Source organism: Danio aesculapii, chromosome 21 (assembly GCF_903798145.1).
Source record: "Danio aesculapii chromosome 21, fDanAes4.1, whole genome shotgun sequence".
NCBI lineage: Eukaryota > Metazoa > Chordata > Actinopteri > Cypriniformes > Danionidae > Danio > Danio aesculapii.
Genome location: NC_079455.1, coordinates 20,727,745 through 20,741,067, shown reverse-complemented (window position 1 = coordinate 20,741,067; position 13,323 = coordinate 20,727,745). Strand labels below are relative to the sequence as shown.

Genomic DNA, 13,323 nt, shown 5'->3' with positions numbered 1-13,323 from the left:
GGTTCCATAAGAGAAACCATTTTAAATTGGTAATACTATATCTTAATCTTGTTGCTGTGTTTTAACAAAATCAATGCAGCTACCATTAGCATAGGAGAAATAACATAAAATATAACAAAAAATCTGGTATCTTTTTCTGTTGTCTCTATTAAAGGGCACCTATGATGAAAATCATCTTTTGTAAGCTCTTTGGACAGAACTGTGTGTAGGTATAGTGTGTCCGAAGTCATATTGGGGTGATATGAAGACAATAAGTCTCTTTTGAAATTTCCTGACGTTAAAATAGGATCCAAATCCCTCACATTTTGAGGCCCACCACAACGTAGTAGTGCAGTTTTCCTCACCCACTGAATTGATTGATAGCCATGTATTAACATGTCTCCATAGACGCGTATAATATCAACATGACAGGATGTACGCAAAGCAACTGGGATTAAACGATCTGTTAAGCTCACTGTGATCATCAGTCATCATCAAATGTGATCAAGCATCAGTTTTACAGGTTTAAAACAGTGCATGTTTGTAATGAATGATCTGCGTCCTTCATGTCTGTCACTGTGCTGTTTATCTGACACACCCGAGACGGAGATTGAGACACTCTGACAGGCATGTGGGAATGGTGGGCGGGGAGAACTAGCATTAAAGGCACAGGCAGCAAGAACAGCTACATTGTGTTATGAGCAGAAAATTACAATATTCTGAAAGCTATAATAAATAATCTGATGGGTGTTTTGAGCTGAAACTTTACAGACACATTCTGAAGACACAAAAGGCTTATCTTAAATCTTAAAAAAGATGTAAAATAGGTGCCCTTTAAGTAAATATAAATTAACATGTTGCATTGGAAATGTTTAAGAAGAGAAAGTAAACATGTTATAAAAATGTTCAAAATACACTTCTATGAATATTTCTAACCAATAAAAGTAAACAAACAGTGCAAAATGTATCATTTGTTATGTTGGTGATGTAGCATAAAATGTTTGGAAGGTGCATAAAAAAGACATCTGTTCTGACTTTGTCCCTATGCAGGTTTAAGGACACATACTGTAGAAGCAGCAAGGGCACAAGAAGTGTATCATGTTGGATTGGTCGTTAGTTTGCTGTTAGGCTCCTAAAGAACAAATTTGTCCTAAAATTATTATTTTTTTTGTCTTTCTAGCAGCAACTGGCTGCGTATGTGTCCTGGGTTAATGCTCAGTTGAGGAAGAGACCAGGACTGAATCCTGTGAGTGATCTACGACAGGATCTTAGAGACGGTGTGGTACTTGCACACCTCATTGAGATAGTGGGTAAGTCTGTTCTTATTGTACCAAAATTCTAGGGTGGCACGGTGGCTCAGTGGTTACCACTGTTGCCTCGCAGTAAGAAGGTAGCTGGTTCTAGTTCCAGCTGGGTCAGTTGGTATTTCTGTGTGGAGTTTGTATGTTCTCCCCGTGTTGGCGTGGGTTTCCAAAGACATGCGCTATAGGTGAATTGAATAAGCTAAATTGCCCGTAGTTTATGAGTGTAGATGTATGAGTGAATGTTAAAGTGTTTGAGTGTTTCACAGTCCTGCAGCTGCAAAGGCATCCACTGTGTAAAACATATGTTGGATAAGTTGGTGGTTCATTCGACTGTGGAATGAAGGGACTAAGCCGAAGGAAAATTAATAAATGAATTCTAGTATAATTATCCTATTCACTAAGTTGTGTTTCTTCATTTGTGAAGCTGGTGAGCTGCTGGATGGCATTCATTATGAGCCACGGGACGATCAGGAGAAGAAGCAGAATGTGGAGAAGGTTCTTCAGTTTGTGTCATCCAAACGGATCAGAATGCCACAGACATCTGCCAGGGGTGAGTTGCAAAGCAGACTCTTAATCACGGTTAAGCTGATAGTCCTGCTTATTTTTTTATCTTCTCTTTCTATCTGTCCTCAAAGACATTGTGGAAGGGAACCTCAAATCCGCCATGAGGCTCATCCTCGCTCTTGCTGCACATTTTAAACCCTCTGCATCAGCCAATCACAGAGCTGGAGCTGGTATAAGCAGGAGTTCCACTGGCTCGTCGGCCAATCACAGGCCTCATTCCGCAATGGCCATGGCCCAGAATGCAGCAGCAGCACTGGCAGTGGCCAGACAGGATGCCTCTCGCCCCGGCCGTTCTGTCTTTCACCTCAGGCAAGAATGGAGGTATGTTTAGCTTCATTCTACACTTTTTAGTCCACCCACTTTTGTATCCCCAAAGGTTTTGTACTCTTTACTTTGGGCTGTGTAATAAAGATAAATTTTGTTATCTCTGTATCTTTTTTAATTGTTCTGAATATAAATATCTTGCTCCGTGTGGTTATCCAGTTATGAATCAATTGATATGATATTAATGAGTTAATTTTACAACCATTCATTCAAATTATTTGTTTAGCTCAAGTTTTCATCTTTATGAATTCATCATTGACAAATGATTCCTTGGCATTAATTGGCTTTGTCATGATTTTTTGAATGGAATGTTTTTTGTTTTTTTGCAAGGTCAGGCATTCTCTATAATCTCAGCTCATTCTTTGTTAATAAAGCAATTACAATATTATCACAGACATTAAATATCACACACTCCTACCTTTATTTATTTAAATAGAACTGCTACTATAAAGCACATTCCATTACCTGAATTATGAACAGTAGTTTTATGACAACGGTTTACCCAAAATTAAATTTTGTCATCAGTTATGGCTCTCAACTTATGTTATGTGAGAAACATTCTGAAATTTAAGTTGCTCAAAATCTTGACAGGCACCATTTTCTTGGCACCTTCATTAAAAAAAAAAAAAAAACTTTTCCAATCTGTGAATAAATTGTCCAGTTGAGTCAAATGTTTTCAGGGATTTGGGGAATGTTTAAACAAACATTTTAAATGATTAAAATAACGGTGACAGTGGCATTTTGGGGGCCTGAAAACAAAACACACCACCAAAAAACATACACATTTTTAAAATGATAGAGATATCATATTTGTGTACTGCAATAACATGATTTTGTAAAAACGAGTGATCTTGTGCCAAGACATTTTAAGAGTTCAATTTATAGGCGCGCATGACTATTTGACTACAAAAACAACTATGGGGATAACATGAGTGTTTTTTTGCTGCTCATGACATCACCAGCTATTGCCCTGGCATGCTTAATAGGGATGCTCCGATCAGGATTTTTGCAGCTGATAACAAGTACCGATTCCTTGTTATGGTGATCGGCTGATACGGAGTACCGATTCTTATGCTTCAAGCTTTGTAATGTATAAAGCACATTTTCCCCCTACGTGTGATACTTAAATAGTGACCTTGTGATACTTAGATCTTTCCTTACCTAAGAGAATAAATAATGGATGTTACATATAATGCCTTAAACACGTCTCTTATAACAATTTATAGTGAACATGTCATGGTCAGAAGCAACTTTACAGAAAATAGATAAAACAGGTAAAAACATTGGTGAGAAAAACAACTAACAATGCAATTTGGAAACACTGCAAATGATGGAAGAAGAATTCTACATGTCTCAATCAAGAAAAAGTTTGGAGCGCATATTTGATGCATTAGACGTTAAAATGCACACCTATAAACACATAGTAAGTATATTGCAAAAATGTATATTATTACATATTCAAGTTAAAAAATATATTTTAGCGTTTTTATTTTGTTCAGCCAGGTTTTAGTGAACTTGCAATATTGTCAAAAACACAGAGCTTTCAGTTCTTATACATGTAAAAAGGTCTAAATACATGCAAGGCCATTCCAATATTTTGCTCTCCAACTAGCACGTCTGGTTTCTCTGTGTGTAAGCTCATGAACAAACACCTGTGATCAGTTCATAGGATTGGCCAGATTGATGAGTACCGATCGAGTCATAAAATGTGATTATCGGCCGATACTGATCTCTGGCTTATCAATCGGAGCATCCCTAATGCTTAATACAGCATTTTTAGCAGCAGATAAGTGATAAATGGGAATCATTTTGACTTTATTGAGATCTGTAGGTTTTAGTACATTGTTGTTGTGTTAAGGCAGTGTTTCCCAACTCTGTTCCCGAAGGCACACCAACAGTACACATTTTCCACCTCTTTCTAATCAAACACCTGAATCAACTCATCAGAGACTCCAAAACCTGAAGTTAATGGGTCAGATAAGTGGACATCCAAAATATGTACTGTTGGTGCACCTCCAGGAACAGAACAGAGTTGGGAAACAGTGCATTGATGTATCCCTACCAGAGTTGGGAAAATAATTTTTAAATGAATGCATTATAATAATGTTGAGATACACCATAAAAAAAGTAACTGACTGCATTGCACAGTAATGTTCAGGGTTGTAGCAACCGGGGGGGACGGGGGGATATGTCCCCCTCACTTTTAGAGACTGACCATTTAGAAACAGGTGATTAATAATAATATAAATGTATGATCTCATACTGCCGTCCCACCCACTTTTAAAATGTCCGCTACGCCCCTGGTAATGTTTCATGGAAAGTTGCATTACTTTACTTTACTTTTGTATTACTTTTTTCTCATTTGCATTGGACTCGTTTCTTTGTTTTTAAGAAAACGATATACAAATCGAAAGTCATTTATTAGTATGCTTAAACTGGATCATCATGGTGATGGCAAAGACATACAGTAGGTTATTAAAATTGCATTAAACACACAAAGGATATTTGTCTTTTACCATTTAATTATTTCAGTTCTGCATTTTTTGCATTTGACTGTTTTCAGAGTATTATTCAAAATGGCAATTTTTTTGCTAAATGTCATACAAATACCTTTTACAATTGAAACAGATGAACAGATGCCCTCTTGCTGTGGTCTGCTGGCATTGCAGCTCAGTTCAGAGGTGGCATATGGATAATCAGATCAGCAGACGTGTTTCATCCTCAACTTATGCTCTGCTGTCAGCTTTGCCAACAAGCCCTAATATCCTTGTTTGAAAACAGATACTTGTTATTAATATAAATATTCATAAATATTTGATATTCTGTTTAAAGTACGCATGAAAAAGTGAAAAAATTTAATTCTGAAATAGTTTTTTTTTTACTGTTTTTGAATCAATTTTTTTGCTCATAGTCGCAGCTGCCTTGGTGATGAGGAAGGTGAAAACCCCTGTTGGAGTGTTCGAGCTCTGGTTCAGCAGTATGAGGGACAGAGAGGCTCATTTGAAGAGGAGACAGGAGCAAAATCCTCTGGGTAAGCTAGTCTGGATAATTCTTTAAACTGATTATACCGATCCGTTTAATATGTTAAAACAAATCACTTTTATGTGTTAAAACTGTTAACATATAGAAGTGATTTCTACAATGCAGTAAATGTAAGCAAAATCACATTATTATTCACTTTAAAATATAATATGCATAACATGAAGCTTAATTTTGACAGCTCATTTGAGAGCCGCTTTACCAGCATTTTATTTCATTTGACAAATATAAATTCTCATATGATGTACATGAAGATACTCAAACATCTTTATGACAAATTCAAAGACATTTTGACTATTAACAGTAGAATGTACTTTTTTAAGCAACAATAGTGGTAAATAGAAAATAAAACTGTTATACCTTAAAGGAGTAATCATGCAGATTGTATTCAGTGTTTAAAGTTTAACTAGAATAAAGTGAAATTGGTAACAATTTCGTTTGTATTAGGTAATTTGGTAACATTTTAGGTCACAATTTATGCTATTAACTACTGGCTTATTACCTACCTATTATTAGGATATTAACTGTTGATTAGTAGCTATAAAGTTTGATCTTATTCTGCCTTCCTAATCCAACCAAAAACCTGAACCAACTTCTACCATACTACCCATTAATAAACAGCTAGTTAGAGGTTTATTAAGCTAGTAGTGTTAATATATAGTTTGTTAATAAAGTGAATTGTGACCTAAACTAAAGGGTCACTGTTAACTTTAGGTAATGTATTTATAGGTTGTTTTCAATCACGTTTTTCTGGTAACGCACGAAATTCAGATGGGGGCAGGAATGGGAGACATAGAGGAAAGTCCATATATTTGCAATCCATAACATATTTCAAATAGAAAATTATAAATAGAAAATAATCACATATGTTGGGCGTGATCCTTCCTTATATCATGAAGAGGGCCGAGTTTTCTACTTAACTAAGATATATATGCCTGTCATTGAGGCGGTATACTATACAAGCTATTACGCTACATAAAAATGAAATATAAATAGTGTATGGAAGCATACTATAGTTAATTACTTGAATTAAACTGTCGTATTAATTATATTGTTGCTGTGGTACGACACAACTGTAGTAATAAACAAGTTAACCAATAGTTTTGAGTTTTCTTTGCTGTAATTATACACCATCACAATGCACCACAGTTTACACACAAACGTTATTTACAACAGTTTATCAGTTTACTATACTACAATATTCTGTAGCATTCATTAACAAAGATTTGTACACATTATACACTTTACTTTGTGGTTCAAAAACATGTTTATTATAAATTACTATAATGTTTTTTCCTCATGCGGATATCTTCCAGACATCACAAAATAGTCTACATTATTGTTTATTTATTTTTGTAAGGGGGAATGAACTTACCATCAACAAACATTCGCTGCTGCTGCACATCTCGATGTTTACATTATGGTTGTTTATTTAGCCGAAACACCAGTAAAGACTTGGATTATTGTAACGCAAGATGGATATTTCATTACAGCGATACTTGGCAGGGTACGTTATTTATATTCTCCTGAATTTTGTATAAGTGTGGTGGTGTGCATCTGATTTTTATATAACACATTAACAAATTTATACACATAGCTAGACCTGTATATAATCTTTATTGGGGATGTCAAACAATTTATCGCGTTCAAAAAAGTTTGTACACATGGATGTATTGAAAAAATGTTTATTACATGCCGCCTTTTCTTCAGTTTTTTTAGCCAGTTTCTTGAACTTTCCCCCCTTTATGAGCAAAAACTATTGGAAGTCTATAAAATATATTCTGTATTTCTTATTTTGGCTAATTTAAACCATTATAAACAACATAAAACAGTAATATATTGATGTTCTGATAGCGATTCCTATGTAGAAGAATCACTTACTGCCCTCCATCTGAATTTTGCTCATCATCAATGATGTCATGTGAAAACAACCTATTAACATGAACAAACTAATAACAATAAATGTATTACTGTATTTATAATTTTTTTTAAGTTGTTCATTGTTATGATGTTAAGGAGCATGAATTTAGGTTTTTATAATACATTACAAAATGTTGAACAATGTTTAGAACATGCTGTACAAGTGTTGTTATTATTATTTAGTGGTAGTAGTTACATTAACTTACATAAACAAATGAAAACCTATTGTAAAGTGCGACTATAAAATGAAAAAAGCTACAATTTAATAAAGAAATATTTATGCATAAACATTTATGTATAATATTTACATTTATTTATTGAAAATGGTTTTAACGCAATTATAAACGTAATCATTTCATGATGTCAGTTAATTAGACAAGCATTTTCACTTTTTTACAGCTTCTTTCAAATATTGAATAGTTGGACCGAAGGTTCTTTTAAGAAAAAGAATATATGGGGTTGGAATCAAAGATGGAAATTTTAACATAAAACAGTTTTGTAATATTTCTGTAAAAAAGGTCAAGAAATCAATCAATATTTGAAATATTTAAATATAAAATATCAATATAAAAATCAATATTTGAAACCAAATAGAAATAAATAGACAATTAGGTGCTCATAAACTTTTAAACTGAGCATAATATCAGCTGAGAATCATTTGCTTCAGTTTTACAAAACACTTCTTGGAACCAATCAGTTTCACATTTCACAAAGTCATTGGTTTTGCACCTTATCTCTTAGTTATAATATCCATAAAAAAACATCTCAAGCCCTGCTCCTCATTCTCCCTGCCTTAATGGGAGGAGAGCACATAGACGGAATGGATGAGGCTGTCACAAGGATTTTCTCACTGCCTGTTTTGTGAAGCCGGGGATGTTGCTGCCCGCCGGCTTTCTCAAAGGCATCATCATGCACTGCTGCTGAAAACCGCAAAATGTGTGACTGGCCTTTATTTGGGACAATTAGCTGGAGGATCTGATTCAGTACCTGATTATCCAACAGAGCATCGTTTGTTTGCTTAGTCAGTAAGTTCTTTGCAGATGTCTTTAAATGCCTTTAAATAACAGAGTGTTATGTGAGGAACCATTGTTGAACATTGTCAGGCCAGTGAGTTGGACTGAAGTTGAGTGGCACTTCATTAGACATGTTATGACAGATCTGAACAGCTCAAAACTTTGTTGGCTGGTTCACAGTGGTAATAAGGGTACATTTGGGTCATGATAAAAACTAGTGCTTCTTAAATTTGGTCAGACTTAAAAATGGGTGACATGGTGGCTTAGTGGTTAGCAGTGTCGCCTCACAGCAAGAAGGTCACTGGTTCGAGTCCTGCCTGGGCCAGTTGGCATTTATGTGTGGAGTTTGCATGTTCTTACCATGTTGGCATAGGTTTCCTCTGGGTACTCCGGTTTCCTCCACAGTCCAAACACATGCGCTACAGGTGTATTGATTAAACTAAATTGGCCGAAGTTATTGTGTGTGTGTGTGTGTGTGTGTGTGTGTGCGTGCGTGCGTGCGTGCGTGCGTGCGTGCGTGCGTGCGTGCGTGTGTGTGTGTGTGTGTGTGTGTGACTTTAAAGTGAAATAACAGAATATAAACATAGGAGGCTGGGGAAAATGCTCATTTTTGGTAAAAGCTGTGTCTCATTTCAGAGGCTGCATCCTACAAAAGATGCTGCGTTATGCGCCGTGACGAAGGCCGTCTCATTTTAAAGAAAATTGAAGGCTTCTTCAAACGCAGCCTCAAAATGCGTCCTTCGTTTCCCAGGTAATGAAGGACACAACTGGTGAATTCTTCGTGGCACACATCCCAAAATTTATTTCGCGCTGATAACGCGGGACGTTTTTAAAAGAAAACTCCGGTTTAAATGTATGAATTAGGTTTATTTTACTTGGATATCTAAACACATGTTAAAAAAAACTAAAAGAGTATGACATGTTCTACTAAAGAGTGATTTTATAGACAGTTATGGAACAAAGGAAATATATTTCCAGCTTTTGTAACCTTGTTTTGCCTTCAAATCACTTAAAATAAGTTTTAAAATCACTTTGAAAAAAAGTCATTACAAATTTTATCAGCGCTTATTAACAGCAGCTATTACAGTTGCCTGGTGACGAGATCCATCCTCTGTAGGCTAGATCGTCTCATTTCAAAACACTCGTTTCAGCCTGTGTGGACTTCGAAGAACTCACCTTTGAAGTCTGCATCCTTCGGAGGATGCAGCCCCTGAAATGAGACACAGCTATAGATAACATCTTTAGGGAAGACATTAAAGGGGAAGTTTACACAAAAAAGAAAGTTCTGTTGTCATTTAGGTTAAACAGAAAAGAAAACATTTAGTAAAAGTTTGGAAACCAGTATACATTGACTTCCATATACAGTTGAAGTCAGAATTATTAGTCCCCCCTTTAAATTATTATTATTATTTTTTATATTTCCCAAATAATGTTTAACAGAGCAAGGAATTTTACACAGTATGTCTGATAATATTTTTTTTTCTTCTGGAGAAAGTCTTATTTGTTTTATTTCAGCTAGAATAAAAGCAGTTTTGAATTTTTTTTAAATCCATTTTAAGGTCAACATTATTAGCCTCTTCAAGCTATATATTTTTTCGATAGTCTACAGAACAAACCATCATTATACAATAACTTGCCTAATTACCCTAACATGCCTAGTTAACCTAATTAACCTAGTTAAACCTTTAAATGTCACTTTAAGCTGTATAGAAGTGTCTTGAAAAATATCCAGTCAAATATTATTTACTGTCATCATGGCAAATATTAAATAAATCAGTTATTAGAAATAAGTTATTAAAACTATTATGTTTAGAAATGTGTTGGAAAAAAAATCTTCTCTCCATTAAACAGAAATTAGGCTAATAACTTAATAGGGCCAACAATTCTGACTTCAACTATATATATATTGTTTTATCATAATATAGAATTCAATGGCTACTGTCTTCCAACAATCCTCAAATAACTTATAAAAACGTCAATCAAATTGTGAAAAAATATAAAGGAGCACAACTGCTGCTCAGCTTTTGAAAATTGAATATAAATAATAATGTCTTTGAACAAATTTAAGATATTAGAAGATTTTTGGAGGATCGTGTGACTCCAGAGTCTTTATCATTTCTGTTTTGTGTCCTTTCAACACTATTTAGTTTGATTAAAATGCAATGTATACCTAGTTTTTTTCTCCCCAATTTTGCAATATTGCCCATTACAGTTCAAAACAGGCATTAGAAACAAGTCTTGCATGTGACAGAGAAATTCCTGCAACTGTTTTTTGTTCTTTCATCATTTTATAGGCTGTTCACGAGTTCTCAACTGATAAATCACATGTATGCACATACAAAGAGTGCTTTTAACCCAGCACGCATCATTGTTCGATACGTTCAGTATCATAAAAGTGTGTTAAACTGTCTGAAGGCTAAGTAAACCAGAATTAATATATGGTCTGGATCAAATCAACCAAGAGAACCAAACTACAATTGTGAACTACCCTGAAAATTTAGCTTTTCCATCACGAGAATAAATGGAAATTAAATCAGTAACCTGTCATTTTTAAATGTAAATGACATTTCTTATTCATGTTTTCACTTTATATTTTGATGAATGCAGCTTTGTGAACATGAGACTTAAAAGAAAAAGTGAACCCAAGTGTTTAATTCGTTAGCTAATACCACTTGATTACAGCAGTTTTATTGTTTTTTACACTTAAATCCAATGTGAAGTGCGTCCTGTCCTGTAGAAAACTGTCCTGAGCAGATCTGTGCTCCTCTACGAGCCACAGTCCTTACAGCAGCACCCCCTCTGTCAAAATCCTGATCCTAACAGATGGGGAGAGAGGCAGGGCAGAGAGAAGACGAAACAGAGGGAGGGCTGTATAGGGGGAGGGTAAACAGAGGAAGGCCGGACCAAGTCTGAAATCCTCACACAGAAAACAGGAGCTAGAACGGGAATGAATCTCAGCCATTGAGAGCTTTGAGGAGTAAAGGGGTCGTCTAGGAACAGGCTGAACTGAGAAGAGGAATAATTAGCTGAACTCGCAGCCAGAGAGAGAAGGAGAGGAGTGTGCAGGATGCAGCTGCCTTGGTGACAGAGCAGTGCCGCTCTCTCCTGTCACTGTGGACGGATTGAAAACAGGATTTCCATTTGGACAACAGCGGGTTCATCTGAAGAGGCTTTGAACTCACAGATGGGATCTGCTGTCAGTTGCATGCGTGCTGATAATGAGGAGCTAGTTAGCGGAGCAGACGAGTGGTGACACTGTAGACGTTGTGTGCTGAAGCAGGACTCAGAAGTTGTCTGTAAGAACAATGCCGATGTCTAAACTTTCCGATGTGCTCTGGATGAGTAAATGTTGTGAAGAAGGCTGAAAACTCTAGTGCCAAAATGGGAGCCAAGCAAATTAAATGGTAAGACTTGATCGTTACATCGTTGGAATGTTTTAAAGCAAGAATTCACCCAAAAATAACAATTGTGTCATTAATATTCCCTTGTGGGTTTACAAGTTTTCTTCTCTCTGTGGAAAATTAAGATATTTTGAGAAGAATATGTTACTATTTATGTTATAAACTTTTGACCGTACAACAAACATGGCTAGGTTACCAGCATTCTTCAAAATATCTTCTTAAGTGGTCAGCAGAAGAAAGTCGTGCAGGTTAGGCATAACATCGGATTGAGTAAACGAAGACAGAATTTTAGCTATTGGTCAAAGTTTTCTCTACAGTAAGCACTTGAACCGCTGATAGTTCTTTGACAACACTTTTGCAAGTACTTAAAAGGGATAGTTCACTCAAAAAAGGGTGACACGGTGGCTCAGTGGGTAGCTGGTTCAAGTCACGGCTGGATCAGTTGATTTCTATGTGGAGTTTGCATGTTCTCCCCGTGTTCGTGTGTTTTTGCTCCGGGTGCTCCAGTTTCCCCCACAGCCCAGAGACATGCGCTATAGGTGAATTAATTAAACTAAATGTGTGGGTGTTTCCCAGTGCTAGGTTATGGCTGGAAGGGTATCCGCTGCGTAAAACACATGCTGAATAAGTTGGTGGTTCATTCTGCTGTGGCGACCCCGGATTAATAAAGGGACTATGTCAAAAAGAAAATGAATGAGTTCACTCAAAGTGAAAATTCTGTCATCATTTACTTGTCACACACCTGTTTGACTTTCTTCTGTTATACACAACAGAGATTTTGAGGAATGTAAGAAATGTTAGGTAAACACTGACTTCCATAATAGTTGTTTTTCTATCTATGGATGTCAATATTACTAGTTTACAACATTCTTTAAAATATCTTCTTTTGTGCGGAACAGAAAACAGATACTCAAAAAGGTTTATAACCACTTGAGGCAGAGTAATTTATTATTAAATCTTTATTTTTGGGTGTACTATCCCTTTAAACACCCAAATACTCTACTTGTTTATCGAAGATGATTTGAATTGATATAGATTGATAACTCTTTGATGACACTGATGAACATTTAGCTTTTTCACACTTGACTTTACTCCTTTATCATCTTTCTTTTAACCCTGGTTAAAACAACCTAGTACACTAGTCATTATATAAAGATTAGCTACTATGGATCAGTATTCATCAGTAACAAACAGGGGTTATGATTAATGACCATTTCAAATGTAAAAAAAAAACTATTGACAGCAATGACTGATCACAAAAAGTACCACAAGTCATGTAATTGAATGAGAATTGGCAGCGGCATGGGGTACATACTGTAAACCACTGACGATTAGAATGCATTGAGAAAGGTCAATTGCACAAAAGACATCACACGATACAAGCAAAGACATAATATGCAGATACAGCAAGTGAGTTGGAATATCTAAATGTAGCCATCAGTACAGTGGCTTGGCCTTCATTGAAGGTTGAATACACTTGTATTATTGTTATATGTGGCCGTGAATGACAGCTGTCACTGCTTTAGAGACTCTTTTCCACTGTAGCTCACATTCAAAGTTTTCAATGCTCTGTATGTCAGTGCCACCTGTGCTGTGCTTTAAGATCTAATTTTGTGTCTTTGACATCTGTCACTGACATGCAACACAATTATTCACTCAATCAGACATTTTAATGTGCCTCTGGATTGACGGAAAAATATAAAGGAACCAAAAGAGGCTGTCTTTCTTATGACAAAGAGTGCTGCATTTGTCTCCACAGGCTTCAAAACAGCCTCCCAG

At 35.9% G+C, this 13,323-nt stretch overlaps 1 protein-coding gene across 2 annotated transcripts in view; it reads left to right on the top strand.

The window, feature by feature from the left end:
• The window catches only part of dixdc1b (DIX domain containing 1b), a 44,830-nt gene that overhangs the window by 6,198 nt on the left and 25,309 nt on the right, over positions 1–13,323 (top strand). Inside the window, exons 2-5 of one of the 2 annotated variants that reach the window (XM_056446287.1) lie at positions 1,163–1,289; positions 1,708–1,833; positions 1,919–2,168; positions 5,083–5,202. In XM_056446287.1, coding sequence (XP_056302262.1) covers positions 1,163–1,289; positions 1,708–1,833; positions 1,919–2,168; positions 5,083–5,202 — 623 coding nt within the window. Of the gene's footprint in view, positions 1–1,159; positions 1,290–1,707; positions 1,834–1,918; positions 2,169–5,082; positions 5,203–13,323 lie in introns of both variants that reach the window. The other variant, XM_056446286.1, reaches the window with a different exon arrangement.